The 18,279-nt window shown below is 36.5% G+C and overlaps 1 protein-coding gene, 1 long non-coding RNA gene and 1 pseudogene across 3 annotated transcripts; all 3 read right to left on the bottom strand.

The window, feature by feature from the left end:
- Positions 1-5,022: 5,022 nt before the first annotated feature.
- LOC125186929 (UPF0496 protein At4g34320-like) lies at positions 5,023-7,066 on the bottom strand. Its single transcript, XM_048083417.2, has 2 exons — positions 6,612-7,066; positions 5,023-6,500 (listed from the first exon to the last, which is right to left on the bottom strand). The coding sequence occupies exon 2, from the start codon at positions 6,281-6,283 to the stop codon at positions 5,171-5,173; it is 1,113 nt and encodes a 370-aa protein (XP_047939374.1). The 5' UTR covers positions 6,284-6,500; positions 6,612-7,066; the 3' UTR covers positions 5,023-5,170.
- Positions 7,067-7,421: 355 nt separating this feature from the next.
- LOC125188583 (dolichyl-diphosphooligosaccharide--protein glycosyltransferase 48 kDa subunit-like) lies at positions 7,422-13,916 on the bottom strand (annotated as a pseudogene). Its single transcript, XR_016130718.1, has 13 exons — positions 13,514-13,916; positions 13,179-13,315; positions 12,902-13,027; positions 11,027-11,080; positions 10,812-10,923; positions 9,892-9,948; positions 9,783-9,824; positions 9,341-9,416; positions 9,150-9,221; positions 8,937-9,062; positions 8,749-8,853; positions 8,015-8,082; positions 7,422-7,704 (listed from the first exon to the last, which is right to left on the bottom strand). The product of XR_016130718.1 is annotated as a dolichyl-diphosphooligosaccharide--protein glycosyltransferase 48 kDa subunit-like (transcript).
- A 534-nt stretch (positions 13,917-14,450) lies between these two features.
- LOC125191205 (uncharacterized) lies at positions 14,451-16,237 on the bottom strand. Its single transcript, XR_007171064.2, has 2 exons — positions 16,073-16,237; positions 14,451-14,696 (listed from the first exon to the last, which is right to left on the bottom strand). It is a non-coding gene; the product is annotated as an uncharacterized LOC125191205 (long non-coding RNA).
- Between the last annotated feature and the right edge of the window lie 2,042 nt (positions 16,238-18,279).

Raw genomic sequence — 18,279 nt, 5'->3', positions numbered from 1 at the left:
TACAAAAAGGTTGAAACTTCAACTGTAACGACCCGCCCTCCTAGGGTACAATAAATTCGGCGGTCGTTACCTAGACGAACATAAATGCAACAAGAACAAGGCTAGGGTTTCATTTAAAGAGATTTGACCTAGGCATTTAACGAGCTATTGAAGCAATAAGACAACAGTTTAATCAAGAAAATCAATGAAGAGTGGATAACATAAATGACGATCAAAGTCAAGGGTTTAACAAGAAAGTCAAAGGAGAAAAGATATCATAAACTACGATTCAAAAGCAGGGGTTTGACATATGCTCAACAAAATCCACGACATGTCTCAATCGTCTAAGCCAAAGGAGAAAATAAGTTCAAAATGACTAAGTGATACTCTCTCCGTCTCACTTTAGGAGTCCCGGTTGAGTTGGGTGGGGGTTTTAAGAAAATGTTGGAGTTTGTAGAAAATGGGGGTGATAGTGGACTTTGGGACCCACTTTTTGGCCATTTTTAATTCAAATTTTATCCACTTATAATGAAGTGCCAATTCTACCCTTAGATGATTTAAATAAACTTTTTATCTATATTTACTCCCCCAAAAACTGCCGTAACATACCCTCTGGATTCAAAATTTTGTTATTCTCTTTTTGTTATTCAAAAACTGACGGGTTGGGGCTCAAATTTTTGGATTCAAAAACTGACGGGGTGGGGCTCACCGAATCAGATACCACCAAGCAATTTCGGCACAAATCGGCACCGATCGACTCGAAAGTGGAGTCAATTGAAAGATCGGCTGACGGTGGGAGAGTGGGTGGAGGTGACGGAGTGGGGCTCGCCGAATCAGGCACCACCAAGCAATTCCAGCACAAATCGGTGCCGATCGACTCGAAATTGGAGTCAAATGAAAGATCGGCCGACGGTGAGAGAGTAGGGCTCACCGAGAACTGAGTTTCAGGGACAACGGTGGAGAAGGTGTCCGTCTCCGTTTGGTGGCGGCGGCATTTGGTGGAGAAGGTGTCCCTCTCCGTTTGATGGTGGCGGTGTTTGGTGGTGGGAGACATGACAAAGCGGTGGTGGTGATGGCGGCGGCGAGATGAATAATGGCTTCGTAGAGAAGGGAGCAGTGGTAGAATTAGAGATCGAAGAGAGTGGGTAGAGGCGTAGAGCAGAAGTGATGTAAGAAATGGGTGGGGGAGTTAACGGGAGGTGGGGGGGGGTTAATCAAATGTATTTTTTATTTTTGTTTAATGGCATTGCTGGTAATTAATTGGAAATTGTAGGGTAATTGTTATGTACAAAAATAGAATGTCCAACCGGGACTCTTAAAGTGGGACATCCCAAAGTAGTAAACCGGGACTCCTAAAGTGAGACGGAGGGAGTAATAAAAATGAGTTTCAAAATTTAGCGGAAGCATCTAAGAGAAAGTGAAGCCATGTATGGAGACACGACTACACTCGAAGTTCAAAATATCCATCTTAATAATTAAGTTTGCTCAACACCCGCCAACGCTCGTCGCCATTCAACCTGCACATAAGGAAAACACATGCAGGGCTGAGTATTTTGAAATACCCAGTGAACTCGTTGCCAAAATATTTTATTAGAGAAGTTATGCCACTCTTACCATAGTGAACTCGAGTTTTAAGCAGTTATAAAAGAATATCACGAGTATCACAAAAATATTTCTTAGACTGGCCAGTCAAATATCTCCCCCGCTTTTCTCATCAATTATCACAATCTCAATCTTTCCATAGTGCGACGAAAGTGTGGCCACACTTTTCGCCCACGAGACCGGCCGACTAGCAAGGACGGCTCCCGATCCCACCGTGTACACAGCCTGGTAGGGTTTGCGGCCCGTACTCAGACCCGAATTCGTTTATACATATCCATAGCCACTGTAGCCTAATGGAGCGTACTCACAAGTTAGGCATCAGGCACACATTATCATCGAAACAATCACAGGCATGGCATAACGTTTCAAACCACCCTTATAACACCAATCAATATTTTTGCAAGAAATAAGAGAGTTTAGGAGAAAAGCTCACCTCGACTGCTTAGATTTCAAGTATGTTCTTTCCCTTTGTTATCCTGCTTTGCAACCGAGGTTTCACCTTTTTGGAGAAAAACGAACGGTAGAAACAAAGTAGAGACTTGGTTCTTCAAAAATCTTGAGGCTCAAACTCTAATTCTTCTCAAAGGATGAAGGATTATTGAAGAAAAGTAGAAGAAACTTGAGAGTGAGGGAAAAGAGGGAGGGGGCGTATATAATGGGTGGGGGGCGAAAATTTTAGGGTTAGGTTTAGGAGTTCTCCTATTTATAGGGTTCAATAAAATCTTTAGGTAATTAAATAGAATATTTGAAAAGATCTTATTCTCCACAATTTATTAAAACAAATATTATGGAGTAGAGAAGAAGGAATACCAAAAATAAGCTCTAGGGCTCAAGCATGAAAATTTTGAAAAATATGGCTTTTAAATAGCCAAGATTTTGTTTTGGTATATTTTACGGAGTAGATTAAAATATCACGGAGCAAAATAAAATAAAAATTTTCCCCATTGGTATAGAAATAGGCGTGTAGTCCAGGGTTTAAATAAGGGATGGATTTTGAATATTAACTAAAATAGAATATGGCAAGATCTTCTTGAGGTAAGGTAAGATTTGATAGAATATTTGATTTTAGGTATGAAAGGAAATCAATAAGGTATCAATTAAACAAGTAAAATAATATCTGCTTCCCAACATAGGTGATTTTCGAAAATCACCAAGAAATTAGGGGGGGGGGGGGGTCGATTTTTCTTCCATTAAAATAAGGAACAATTGGGTTTTGGATTTAATTTGGATAAATATCCCAAGAATTAAATTAAATCCGGAAAAATAGGATTTTTCTCCAATAAAATGAGGGGTTTTCAAAAATTCAAGAGAATAAGGTTATGGAAAAATATCCTAATAATCTCACTCACCCCCAAACACATAATTCATCACATAATTTCTCAAATTCAAATATTCGCATGCCACGTCATATAATCAACAAGTTTGACTTTTCAAACTTCCAACGCAAACCCTAAACTCGACTCGGTCATAATTTCGTTCCTCAATTAATTCTCGTCTCCTAAGTCATAAATTAGGGAATTGAATTTTTGGCTCTAAAATTAGGGTTCGAAAAAGCGAGGTGTTACATCAACCCTAAGGGCCCCCCACATCCCGGTCCGACAGTATCGTGAGGGGTGTTAAATCAGGGTACACTGTGACTCGCTAAGGGAGAGAGCCTAACCCACTGCTTGCCAGAAGCCCACCTCCCCAAGGCCTCACACTTGTGCCTGAGAGGTGTTGCAACTATACGACAGTAGTGGAACTTGATCCTTGGCCAATCATACAAATCTGCCCCTCTGGAATCAACTGTGCTGCCCCTGCGGACACTGAATATTCAGTTTTACATCCGAGATCCTAAATTTTTTCTATTGACACATGTAAATCCTTTATACGGAGTAAATAATAGATTATCTAAATTGCACCAGACACAAGGGAATGAATCGTAGCCAAGCCACCTAAGCTTTGTTGCATGGGGTGTGGATGCATGTATAAGTTTTTCTCCACATGAATATTTAACTGTACTATTTCATTTTGTGTTAATTTTGGTGTTTAATCGTCTTGGGTGTTCTTTGATACAGAAAAGCTTACTATCATTGTATTAGTTATTCAGTCTAATTTATTAGTGTTCTTATTCGGAAAATTACAGTACAATCAAAGTGTTTTGATTAATACAGAGTATAACTAAACGACGATTGGTGATGAACCATTTGGAGCAATAGGTGCTGAAAATTGTGAGCTAAAGCTCTTTTGATCATCAAAGTTTCAGTCCACAATCGCCTTGAAGTTTGAATGTCTAAATATGAAGGAAATAAGTCTTCAGTTAGGATCGAGTAAAGACATGCAAAGTGTGTAAGCATCGACAAAAAAAAGGTCAAAAAAATTTCTCCCGGCGGTCTCATTAATTGTTCCATTTTAGTATCATTTTCTTCTAGTCTTTAATTGTCTTATTTTTACTATTTTAATTTGATAAGTGGACTTCATATTTTACTAACTCATTTCACGCATAATTATTATAAAATTAATAATCACTCCATCCACAAAAATAAACTAATTTTATCATTTTGAACTGTCCAGCAAAATTAGACTAATTCTAAATAAGGAATGTTTTAAGCATCTATAGACCTCACAATACACGAATACTACTTCCACCTTATTTTTCTTCTCCTCTTTTACTTTATCAATTACACATTAAATTTTGTGTCATTTACAAATTGATCTATTTTTTGTGGACACGAGGAGTATATAAAAATATGATTCATATTCCACATTAACTTTTTCCACTTATTTTTCTTAACAAACTTAAACGATTTTTTACAACCTGCACCAATAAAAAATGGAACAATTAATGAGGACAAGAGGAGTAGCATAGAGAAGACAATAGACCATCTGAAAAACTTAGCCATTAAGCCATGACAGAGCTATAACAAAACACATTTACGTACCAGTCACCTTATTCACAATTGACTTGTACACAACGCTAGTTGGTAAAAGCAACCTAATTTACCTTGTTTGAATTTAAAAGATGTCTTATGTACTTCGATATTTTTGTAAAACAAATCCAATGTGCATAAATTTTTGTAGTACTACAAGATTGTAGACGGCAAAAACGACAGATCAACAACAATCTTTTTAATTCAAACATGAAAAATATACCGTGACATGAAGTTGAAATCTTATTAGTATTTCTCCAGTAATACTAGTAGTAGTAGCATTTTAGATTGAGGCCTATACATATATGATGAGATTATATTTATGATGATTAAATACTTTTCATTAGAATCTAGTATTTGAACACATGATATACTAATTCCATTCTACTAAGTACATTACAAGCAGATAAAAGTTAAAGTATGATCACTATCTCCATTACACTTATTATATACTAGTAATATAGCAACTATTCCACAAAAAGTGAAATGCCAATAATCACATCACAGATGAAGAATCAAAAAAATTAGAAGATGAGGAAAAAGACTGAACTTTGAACCAACATAAAGCCATAGTCTTAGCAACAGAAACTATTATAACGAATGCAATTAGTCAGGCTAACATCCAAATATTCCTTGTCTAAATATCAATAAATCAAATGATCCAACATTTTTCACATTGTTCAATTGTTAGGATGTCTGATAATCCGTTGCAGAATCACAGTTCTAGCCCTTCGAATGTCCCTGCTACACTTATCAGCCTGCACTTCCAATTCCTCAATATTCTTTGTAAACACCACCAATTTCTTCCTCATCTCCTCCACACAAATCTTCACAGCATCTTCATTCATGGCGAAATCCGCCATTTTCAAGAGTGATTCAATCTCAATCTCCAACCTATCAACCAACACTCGAATATTATCCAAATCCTTAATAGCAATGTAGGTGCCAACATTCATACAGTTGACGATCTCCTTCTGCCCCCTCAAAGCATTCTGATAGTTCTTGAGCAGAGAATCCATCCATCTTCCCATTGAACCCAACGGGATAGAGGCGGCCGCTGCTAGGGCAGCTGCCACAGGCGGGGCAGCCATGGCAGCAGCCACCACCGAGCAGATCAGCACAGCAGCAAATGTAGCTGCAAAGATCACCGTGGACACCTTCCTCCATGCGTGGACGGACTTGAGCTTCTTGTCGAGCTTGTTCTTCCTCGACTGCAGCCTCTCCAGCATCACCATCTGCTGCCTGTAGACAGACTCGAAGATCGTGAAGAACTCCTCCGTGAATGGATCCCCTGCTTCCTTGAAGTTCCTCAACTCGAGCAGCGTCTTCGTATACCTCCCCTCCTCCTCCTCTTCCTCGAACTGCTGGAGGGCAATGTGGATAAGCAGCTGCCTGTCTCTTGCGGACTTGAGGCACTTCTCTAAAGCCGTGCAGAAATCAAGGATCTTGAGGCTGTTCTCAAAGTATTCCTCGACGAACTCGAACAGCTCCTGATTCTTCCAAATGTCCTTCTTACAGTCCAAGATCACCTTCACCACTTCTTGATTCATGTCGAGGAGGCAGGCTGTGACCTCTCGGAGGGAATCAAACGACATCGCTCTGACCTCAACTCCGGCAGCTAGGGCACTGATCGCGTTGTTTGTTCGACAATGGAGGGCAGCATCGAAGGCTTGTACATCAGCATCGATCTTGCACGCGGCCTCGTATGAATTCAGCTCCGTTGCGAAATGCAGATTGTTGATGTCGTTTGCAGCAGAGGTTTCTCCCTGGCTCTTGCTCATGTGGCTCCCCATTTTTCTCAAGAACCCTAATCTAGAACGGACAAGAACCGAACTTTGCTGGAAAACACACACACACTTAACACGCACAAACAGTAGACAGATTGCAGAATTCTTTGCTTCAATTCTTTGCTTCAATTCTTTGACTTAACTATTGGGGATCGGGTTGGATTAATCGATGCAAGAGCTTCTTCAGGGGCAATTTATCAAACAGGTATGAGTCAATCAATATCTGAGAAGAGAGGATCAAACAAGCTTGAACCAAAAAGGGATAAACTCGTGGAAACTACACACTAACCAAAAGTAGAAAGATTCAAATTATTAAGCAAAGTACATAACACACCTGATAGATCTCTTGACAATTGAGCTAGAAAAAAAAAAGCGCGGTTTCAAACCCTTGAAATTGAAAGCAAGTCCAGTTACAGAAATTAGAGAGATGTATTCTAAATCCAATGGTTAGGGCTTAGCGTTTGTCTGGAGAAATCGATCTGATCTAATGTAATGCGGCAGATGAAGAAGCCTAAAAGAGGAATAAATGAAGAGAGTTAAGAGCAAAATGGAGAGTATAGCTTGCACGCATAAGACAATGTACGCAGAAATCGTAAAGAGATACGCGGGAAGCAATGAGAGACTTTTTCCCAAAGTAAAAAGAGGTGGAAGAAGCGCCATTCATTTTGCTGATGCATATAATAATAATATAAACTGGAGAGAGAGACGAGTGTTGCATTGCTGAACCGCGTAAAGGAACACGACTTTGTGAAGTTACGCCATAGCTGAAGATTTCGAACCACGACTGTGAGACTTTCTTTGCAAGTGAACGGAATATACAACCCAAACATACAAGGGAAAGTGACGTCACTGTCTAATTTGCAACTCAGTTTTTTTTTTGTATAGTTAATAGTTAATTTTATCGATCTTGAATAATTCCACCAAAAATAATCTCATATTTCCATTTACCAAATTACTCTCAACTAAAATGAAAAGTCACGCTTAATTTATTATACTTGGTCCACGCTTCAACTTCTTATTAAAACATGTACTCATATCTAGTTCTAGATGTTTTTTGTGATGACAGCCAATTTCTTCTTGATTGATGGAGAAACCAGCACCCATTGGTATAGCAATAGGAACAGGGAGGGAACATTTAAAGAAATGAAGAAGAACCAAAATCTCAAAGATTACAAAAACAAGTCTACAAGCGGAGTGGTGTGAAGAAGAAAATGTTGACAGTCTCAGCGGTTATAAGCTTCGTTTGCTCCAAATGTTTCAAGCACGACTCACACATATCTACTACCAATACCGCAGCTATCTGATAGTACTCCTTCATTTCAGTTGCAAAATCGAGCCTCGAATGCATAATCTCATCTCTTGCCATCAGCCAAATCATGCCACTTTGTGTACAGATATACCAAGGTGAAGACGAAGAAATCCGACATCTGTATAATTTATCATGAGAAAGATGGAATTTACCAAAAGAATGTTTTAATAATATAGGGAATAAAGGGGGACAGGGGAAATTGAAAATAAGAATTCATAACTTTTTTAGGTAAAAAAGACCTCAATTTTGAAAAAAAAAGAAGAGAAATTTGAATTATTATTCCTTGAAGCATGAGGGAAGATTTCCCAGAATTTTAAGATTTTGAAAACATGAATAACCAAAGAACGTAAGAGTTGTGCTGCAAGCAGTCAATGGGGGAATTTGGCATCAACAAGCAGATAGATGCAGAAAGAAAGAGAGGAAGATACCATCGAAAAAGATGCTCCATAGGTATGAATCTTTCGTACTCATTATGTCTGAAAGGTCGAACTGGAATCTGAATATTTTAACATAATAGTAAATGATTCAGAGAACTAGATATTACAAATAAGAAATTGATTGTTGATTAAATACTAGACATATAACATGAAAGAGGTGCTTGATATTTAAAATCAAGCCAGTTAGTTATATTCAAGAACAAACAAGAGAAAATTAGCACCAAACATAACGGGATAAAATGGACATGCTGGAAAACTATTAATCAAATGGCTATATTAGATAAATGGACATGCTGGAAAACTCTGTACAGAATATCAGAAAGAAAAATAGATGCGTGGTTTTGGTTACGTTGTTTTGGAAGTCCAACAGCATTTACATTTAATGGTGAATATGTGTGTTCAGAGAAAGTACCCAATAAATTTCCAAATGCTTTACAAAACCTTGCTCAAAAGTAACCAGTGCAGCTATCTAGAGATATCCGCATGTTCTTTCATCATATACAAGAGTCAAAGCATTCACCATATCCTACTTTGCATGTGGAAAGGCCAGAAGAAAATTTATAATTCACAATAGAGCCTGAGATTTGTATTGTAAATCTCGCCAGTGATGTTAGACTACAATTAACACAAATAAATTCACAGGAATGAGAAAAAACTCTTAATTAGAACAACTCATTGTGGAATGCATATTAACTCATGGATGTGATCTACAAAAAGGGAACTACCTGCTTCGATAGACTTAAGGCGGTATACCCAAGTCTCTGGTACTCAACTTAGAACTGGAAAACACCATAAACATCGGGAACCTTAAAAGATGTATAATAGAGGGCCTGTAGAAAATAACAATTGATTACATGTTGCAAAGAAACACATCATGACCAAGTTTTACACGCTGCACTAAACAAAATATCACCTTCTCATTGCTTGACAGGGTTTTCAGAACATATGGGCTCATCATGTAAAACTGAACCTGCATATCACCAGCCACATATGGTTCCCAACTACTGCCAGACCACTCATATACTTCCACAGAGTATTCCTTCAACAATTAAAGAGTCACTAACTGAACCATGTCACTTCAATTTATACATTCTCGTATGCACTAAATCCAGTAAAAGACTATTACCAGGTCATCTTTGATTCTGTATATTGAAGGTTCATCAGTCTCACCAACTTTATTATGTCTTACATTCACAGCCTGAAAATATGAGAATCCTCAATATCAAAGTAAAGAAAAAATATATAACACAATACTACTGGGTATTAACATGAAACTGTATGACCAAACAGGCTAGCTAATCCAGAGAAAGAGCAAACCTTCAGATGACCTCTTTCATGGAACACCCATTTGCTAAGTTCAACAAAAAATTGCTCATTCCCACATTTCTCATGTCTGTCGCAGGAGAAATAGAACAGTCATTTTATCTTCAGATAATAATAAGTAAATAAATAATTACATTCTTCAAGGAAGAGGACCTTACTAACTGTCTCAAAACAAAAATTATATTTCTCGATATATATCAGTACGGACAGCATACACTCCCACTTCCCCACACATGCCCCCCTCCCCTCCCCCCATCAGCCCCTCTTATGAGATTGCAAAATCACTTGCCACTATAGAGATCTGATCTCTTAATGCAACCGCTTATAAAAAGACTCATATAATCACAATCTACCAATTTACTGAAACCAAAATCCTACAAGATCAAATCAAAGATTAAAACATGCCAACTTCATATACAAGATTGCATTCACTTACTTGGTAGTGCTTCCAGCTTTATGTACTCCAGAGCGGAAGAGCCTGAACAAAAGATAATTTTTTATAAACTGTGTTACGACATGTTAAAGTGACCCATGTTACTACTAACCTGTCACTGAACACAGTAAGTGAACCCGATATCATAATCCGAGCATTGTTTCTTGTCCGATAAGGGATACATATTAATTTTTCATACGAAAATCAATATCTCGAGGTGTCTACAAATGATAATCCAAATTCACAAACCAGAAAATGAACCAAACATTTCATTGCGCACAACGTATTTATTTTTGTTCTTTTCCCAATTGGGTACATATTCAAAGATGGTTTATGCACTGGCATTGAAGGACCACTTCACTAGGAAGTTTGGTTTTAAACCTTGCCATAGGGTATACACACTGGTTAAATGCAACCACTTTGGGCCTCTTCCTAAAGAGTGTAGGACAGAGAAAAACCAACTAGAGTTCAGAAAATTTACATTGGTACTTTTGATTTAAAGCGCACTTGTTGACTTTACCAAGTTAGGACATAACAAAGATAAGCTAAGCAATAAATATGTAATCACGACTTTCCTTCGGTCAAAACTTGACTTTGTTCATATTTATCTACCACAGTATTCAGAAGTTAAACAACAATTTCATGGTCAATAGGTTGGTCATGAGAATAATGCAAGACAGTTAATAAAGCAGCAATTTGCTTCAAAGGGCTTTATAAGGTAACAACAATACTCTTGCTGACCAGTGAGGAAACAAGTGCGTCAAATATCAAAGAAGCATATGTACTACCAGCAAAATTGGCACAGTGTAGTACAAGTGAAATTCACTGACTAGTTTTTTCCTGAATGGTGGTTGGATGTGCTAAGGTGCACAACAAACAGTATGCTATAAGGGTGGGATGTTGGTTTCTTCAGTTAAAATTAATTTTCAGTTAGAAGAAAATTTGAAATCACTTTCTAGGTAACTAATCCCAAACCCATGTATGGGAACATTTGACAAATTATCAATCAGGAAATTGGTAAAATGATATACCTGGACTACAGAAACCAAAGAGATGCTAAACCAATCAAAGTGGGAGGACTTGATAACTTGGATTTTGGATTCGCCGAGTATGCTGCTGGTGAAGCAGAGAAAACTTTTGTCATCTGTAAAATATAGCAACTATGGAACTATGTATGATATATCAAATTGGATATATCTATATTATGTAAACATAGCTCTTATGCTTTACCAAAGTAGAAATCTTACCAAGCTGCTTGAAGGATTTATAGAGTGGCCAATTCCCTTGAACAGAACAGGAGCCTGCAGTAAAATCAGGGCACATAAAAAAACAAGTAATACTTCATAGGAGTTGGTAGAATATAAAAAACAAGTAATGCTTCATATGTCAGATGAAATTTGTGGTGGTCTGAAGAGCCTATAGAGTGATGCGGTTTGTGTTCTCACTCGATCTAACAGGTCCAGAGGATTCGACTAGACTTCAGGCTAGAAGATCATGAAACTATCAGACAGAGGACGTTGGATGCATTCTATTTCTTCAAAACCTCAACCCACTATACTACAACTAGCACAGGGAAGTAAAGGATCGATCCCACGAGGACGAATGTGTTACGAAACTGCATTTGAGGATGTTTTGGGAAAAAGGGGTTGGCTGCTGCCACGCAATTTTATGGGTCGAGAACTTAAAACTATTGGGTCTGAGAGATAGGAAAAACTTTACTCTACCTACTGGGTCTAAGAAATGAGAACGTACGGAACATGCATGACTTAGAGAAACGAGATATTTTAAAGTTCTAAGACAACTGGAGTTAACTTAACTAGACGGACTTTCCTAATTTGGACAGACAAGTATAAAGCGAAAAGTGAGGACAAGTTTCCTTAAACTACCAGGGTCTAGAAAAGTACGCAGAAAAGTAAAAAGACAATGCAGATAGTACTGACAGGATCTGGAGCGTTAGGTTTGGTATACCAAACCCCAACATGGAGAACATGCAGAAAAAGCAAAGTACATGTGCAGAAAGTACTGACAAAAGCAAATCTGGTTCTAACTACCTACAACTTCATCTTCTTCGGGAATCAAACGAGAATAGCAGATAAAACAGAGTATTAAACACCTTGAAAACAGAGCAAACTTCAGATCTAAACTTGAAATGAGAAATTAAAGCCTAAACTAACAGATCTACGCTACTGGACCTAAAGGATGCAGATGCAGAAAGTAAATAGCCATAATCATGCAAACGTAAACAGAAAACATCAGATCTACGAAACTCCAACTCAAATCCACCACAATTCAACAAATCCAAACATCTCCATACGTAAATCCACAACCTCCAACAACGAACCAACAAATCTCAGCTCCAAACATCCAACAATAAATAAGACCGACAATAACAAGCAAGAATTAAACGTCAACTCAGCGATATCCAACAGAAACCAACATAAACTTCCATAATAACGAGAAATAGGTTCGAATCCAGCAGATCAAAGTCAGAAACTAGAGTTACGAAACTTAAAAACCAACAAGTACTCGAATCCGAAAGCAAACTAAACAAATCAAAGTAAATATTGTTTCTTCGTCTTCACAAGGCGGCGTTACACAGCAGCAAAACAACGATGAGAACCACGGTAGCCAGGATCACTCCATCTCCAAATGCGCAGCAAGTGAAATGAGAAATTTGAAGTGTGGAACTAAGGAATGGAACAAGAGCTTGAACTAAAAGTGTGTGTAGAAGTGGTTGTCTTGTTCTTCAAGGTTGAGCTCTTTATATATGTGAGACTCTGATCCCTAGGGTATCCCTCTGGTAGTTAGATGCTTTTGCTCTTGAATAAGACTCTTTAAAATAATCTGCTCTTGCTCCATTCTGCTCCTGTCGCCAACTTTTAATTCTCCTAGGTCCAAAGGACGACTTCTGATTTTTACTTCAATTCCATCTCTTTTGCATCTGCCAGGTCAGGTAACAGCAACTCCTAGGTCCGGCAGATTTACTACGCACTTGAACTCAGAAACACAGATTAGCGCCCCAAATGCACAGAATTTTAACCCAAAACCAATGCCTGAAACGAGCCTTATCATGGTCAATAATTTTTGGAATATATTTTTATGATATCTGGAAGAAGATGTACCTCTATTTTCCTGCTCCCCAAGATAACCTCGGAATTAATAAAGTTATCACTGGCAATCAATGTATGATGCCCTTATGTCTCTGAAACTGCATGATTTGTGTGGTCAATTACCATAGCTGTTGGGTCCTAGCATTCAAACACAAAATTTCATACATTTCCCGGATGATAAATGTAAACGAATAATGCATCAATTTTCACATTAATTATCTAAAATAAACAGAAAAAATCGAAGATAAAGAGTGTGCTAGAGAAGCCGAATGACAAAAATAACTCTCACCTCATCGAAATCAACCCCGCATTCCACAACTATCTCTCTAATCAAGTCTGAAGCCGATGTATCCGCAGCCAGAATTAAATAATGACCGGAATCAACAAATTCTAGCAATGACGCAACATCAACGGACCCGCCAAACCCTGATTTTGCACCAAGCAATAATATTAATAACAAAGACAAATCAATAAAAGCAAGAAACAGATATCTTACCCCTAATTGGAGTGTCCATCACATACAACAGTAACTCGTGAATTTTCGGTTTTATCACAAGAAATCCATAAATACAAGCAATTTCAAAAGGACATCCACATTTGCAATAGTGCAATTTGCTCACTCACGGTCAATTGTTGGGGCGAAGAGAACAACGGCGTCATACGAATACTGTCCATATCTCTGCAGGGCGAGCTTGGAATCATCCGCTAGCTTGAAATGAAGATCAAATCCTCTGGTCTCCAACGACTTGAAGAAGATGGAATGAGGCGACTTAATCGCGAAGTCGTCGAGTAGGACCAGAACGCGACGATCCGTGGGTCTGTCTTCAGAGAATACGGAGCATATGATCGCGAAAAACGGAACAGAAACCAAGAATAAACAGAGAGATATCTTGATCATGGCGTTTGATCTCGAAAATGAGGGGGTTTAGCTATGGAGTTTCAGCAAACCACACTTGTTGTGTGAGACTTGAGAGTTTGTTTGCAGTCCGATCCCAGATCTTTTTTTTATTTTCTACTCGATTTTACTAGTTTCTAAATAAATGAAAATCGTGGTTTCTATTTTCTGTAGTTCTAAACAAATGGAAATCGTGTTTTCTAAATTTTCTGCAGTTCTAAATAAATGGAAATCGTGTTGGTAATCATATCATGAGATGGCACGGGATAGAAGTCCATGGATTCGGGTATGTCAGATAATCTGCCCGGGCAATAATGTGGTCAATTAAAATTGGTACGTCTAACTAAATGTATATATTAATCTTATATACGTGTTTTTATTGTATTCTTTGTGTTAGTGGAATATAAAACACACTCCTTTGTACTATAATATTAATTTTATAATATACTGTGACTAAAATAAGTTAGTAGATTGTAATAGAATTTACTAAATATAGTACTATTACAATAAAATGGGACAAAATTTAGAGATACTCAAATTGAAAAATGGAGCAAACTTTAAATTTAAAAGATCGAGAAAATATTAAATTGTGACGTAGCTTTTACATGTTATATTTATAAGTAATAGTGATATAGGCTTGATTTGTTGTTTTAACTTATGTTTAAATATGGTAATGCAGAATGTATATATATCAGAATCACAAAATAGTTATGAATGATGTTTGACAAAAACTTATACATGTGACTTGTACAATGCGCATCTCAGGTGCATATCTCACATTCCCCATCTTCCCTTGTCATTCTTATCCCTCATGTGCACCTCTTTTTAGCTATCGTCATCTCTTCTTCATCGTCACCGACGTCTTCTCCTTCCCCTCCTTGCCATTGTCTTCTTCTCTCTCATCTTCCTAAACTGTCACACCACATTCGGTTAATTCTTGCATATATAGTTGAAAATGATATATATTTGCATATATAGTTGGAAATGATATAGATATTTAACAAATTGAAAGGAGGAATTTGACTTAGGTTGGAGACAGAGTCCAACTTTAATTTTCATATTTGAATCGGATCGAATCAATGATCTGCACGCTGACAATAGTGTTTTTCATAATGTATTAGCAAGTTTAATTAATAATAATATAATAACTAATATGGATATAATATTCTCCGATTCAATTTTTTAAAAAAAATCAAACCAACATAACTTGGTATGGTTTGACTATGAAGATCATCTTTATAGGTTTATTGTTTTTGTACGGTTTTAGTTGCTTTGACATGCCGTTCCATGTTAATATTCAATAGAGTCATTTTTCTATTGTGGAAAGTTTCAAATTAGTTGAGTAATTTCTAATTTTTTGCAAAAAAAACAATTCACCTTTTTACTTTATTCTCTCTTACCTTTTGCATCATCCATTTAATACATTATTATCATACTCTGTGCCGAAAATAAATATCTCTATTAATAAGGAACGGAGGGAGTATCATATTTATTCATATATTGCCAAATTTGGAGTTTTCTCAATAATGAATGATCCAACACTCATATTCGTATGTTTTACATTATGTATTAGTGTGTGCCTATGAGCTCTATTTGCTAAGTTATTTATAGTTAAATTTTACTTTGTACTTTTTCAAAGTCAATTAAAGTAATCGAATAAAAGTACTTCAAAGATCCACTACTAATTAAAGTGAGCAAGACGTCATTGTTGTGGTGAAACGAGAAATCTACGTCCGCAGCAAAAATATACTCCACTTGTGTAATATTTCGAGAATTCGAAAAGGAGCGTGTAACACTCTCATGTTTTAAAACTACTAATTAAACTAGTATACCTTATCAACTCAATTTCCTCTTAATCTTGACCATTTTACCAAAATAATATCTCATCTCTAATCATCACTACATAACTCCATTCTTAAACATCAAATAAATCACATAATGCTCTTCTCATATTTTCTAAAAGCTACATAACCCCAACTTGGACGGAAGTAATATAAGAACCCCAAAACTATGATTCTAACTTTTAAGTTTCACCGCTTCTAATATCACAACATAAAATTCTTTTGTTTGTTTTAGTCTAAAGCTCCACTCCTAAGTTTATATATCAACAATAACATAGTGCTAGTTTCTAGTTTTAGGAGTTTTCTTACTACGAAATCTCCATTATAGCTTTATAATTCAATAGCCTCAGTTACGCATCGATTCCAAAATAGACAAAAACCATATACTATTCTACTCAATACATTATTAATTTTGGGCCATAAAATAAGCCAAAGTCAGAGTACTACCTTCATTTAGCAGAGAATACACAATTGGCTAATCAAGCCACCTAAAAAGTGGTTACCGATTGAAGAACATAATTGGAGAATTTTACAGAGAGAAATGACGAATTACTTTGAGAAATTGGGGAAGAAGCAAAAGATTATTGATGTCAAAACCCCCTCTCCCTAAAATAAAGTGGTAACATCACATATATGTTTTCCTTTCCCTAATTTAATATTCAATATATGGCTAAATATTGTGACAAATGGCATCCTATAAAAAATACTACAAGTGAAACTTATCTCTAGATTATTCTCCACATTATAAGTATATTTGTTGGAGATAAAATATATCTATTGGACTCTCCACATTTCTCGACACTTCTAGATATTAGGGAATTGTTCTTATTTCCAACAATAAATGTCATTATATCATAATAGCACATATTATATTTATTTCAAATTAATTTTCATTAATATTTATTTTATTTTCTATATATATATTTTTTTCCATAATAACTATTAATAAGTCACAATCAGATAACTTTCCTATCGAATTAGAAATTTTGCTAAAGCCTTTTTTGAGGATATTACAGAGCGTTTAGTTAGTAGACCAAAATACAAAATATTTATAATAGCTTTGCTCTAAATATGTCAATGGCGTAAATGTACAACCATGTATCTATTGTAATAAAACAAAGCAGCTCTTAAATGAATCGACAACATAATTGTTTAGTTGTTGCGCGATTACAAATACAACATTATGAAGATAACTACATACCGTATAATAAAGTGCAACTTTATCAGTAAACTGTTTCTTGATTTTCACATCATTTCAAGCACATTAAGTGTTGAATGTGAGATTAACTCACATTTCAAGCACATATAATAAATCATCGAATTGAAGTTTTAGCTATAAGCAAATCGGGAAAGTGAATGAACTCATAGTAAAAAATCAAAAGTATTTCCAACAACTAAAAGAAGAAGAAAAAAACACTTAAACTATTATAAATAATGAATAAAAAAGGTGTAGTATAAATTAAATTCAATGCACTCAAATGAGTCAAACCTATGAAATTTTAACTTATGTTGAGTACCTGGTAGATATTGGTAAATATGTGATTTAGGGCTAATGAAACACACCAATCTAGTACACAATTAATATTTGTTATATTTCTAGCACTTGATGATGGAGATATGATTGTTCCTAAGTCTACGACTTAAGAAAAAGAGAAATATGTATGACCTAAAGGTATGATTATAAAGATAATGAGAATAAATGTGTACTGAGTTTTTAAAGATGGGTTTTAATGTATAGATTTCGCATTATCTTATCTTTGGTTTCTTTTAGGGGGTGAGGTCTTCACAAAAGCAAAGGGTTTGCATAGACAAAGAATATTTATAATATTTCCTTCACTTTACGACGTTCATGAAGAAGTTGTCATTAAATGATACCCCCTCCGTCCTAAGATAAGTGACTTGTATTCCATTTTGGGGTGTCCCATTATAAGTGACTTATTTTCATTTTTAGCAAAAAGTCATCTCTCTTACTTTATTCTCCATATACTTTATTCTCTCTTCTCTCCTCTACTTTTCCCTCTCTCATACTTTACTCTCTCTACTTTAACTTATTTAAATACCATTTCTTAAATCCCGTGCCCAAAAGAAGTAGGTCACTTATCTTGGAACGGAGGGAGTATATCTCTTTAATCATTCATCACCTAAATCAGCGAATAAGAAAATAGGAAAAATCCACAAGAATCAACCCTAATCACGATGCCTAAAACCCCACATCGAAACCCAAATCCTATCAATAATAAGGGCGTGTTCACCTTTCAAGTTATAGCCAGATATGGGCTCATTTCTAATCAATTTAGAGTGTTCACCTTCCCTTTATTAATTCTTGTTGGCCCTAGAGACAAACCCGGCCCGCACTGTTCCTTGAAGAATTAGCCACTTTTCAATTCATAACAAAAGGGTGCTAATTGTTTCCGCATTGATCTTTGGGTCAAGAATTGAGTTTGAAATTCCTTCATTACCCTTGCACTTTGGATTCCCCCACTTTCCCCTGTCGTCTTCTTCATCAGTTCATAAGCTGATACATGAAAGAGAAAAGCTGCACCGGTGATGCTGTCGTCTCCGGCGAGCAGCGGGAGCCACCAGTCACCGCCATTCTCTCCACTATTCTCTCTAACTCCTCCTTGTTGATTTCCCCTCCTTCCCTATTCTCAATT

This window comes from Salvia hispanica, chromosome 5 (genome assembly GCF_029641045.1).
Source record: "Salvia hispanica isolate PSC_SH4W2 chromosome 5, Shi_PSC_v1, whole genome shotgun sequence".
NCBI classification, from domain to species: Eukaryota; Viridiplantae; Streptophyta; class Magnoliopsida; order Lamiales; family Lamiaceae; genus Salvia; species Salvia hispanica.
This window is presented reverse-complemented; position numbering and strand designations above follow the sequence as displayed.

Bases quoted from the DNA above. Each gene is read 5' to 3' on its own strand.
- LOC125186929 (XM_048083417.2), bottom strand. From the start codon at position 6,283: ATGGGGAGCCACATGAGCAAGAGCCAGGGAGAAACCTCTGCTGCAAAC.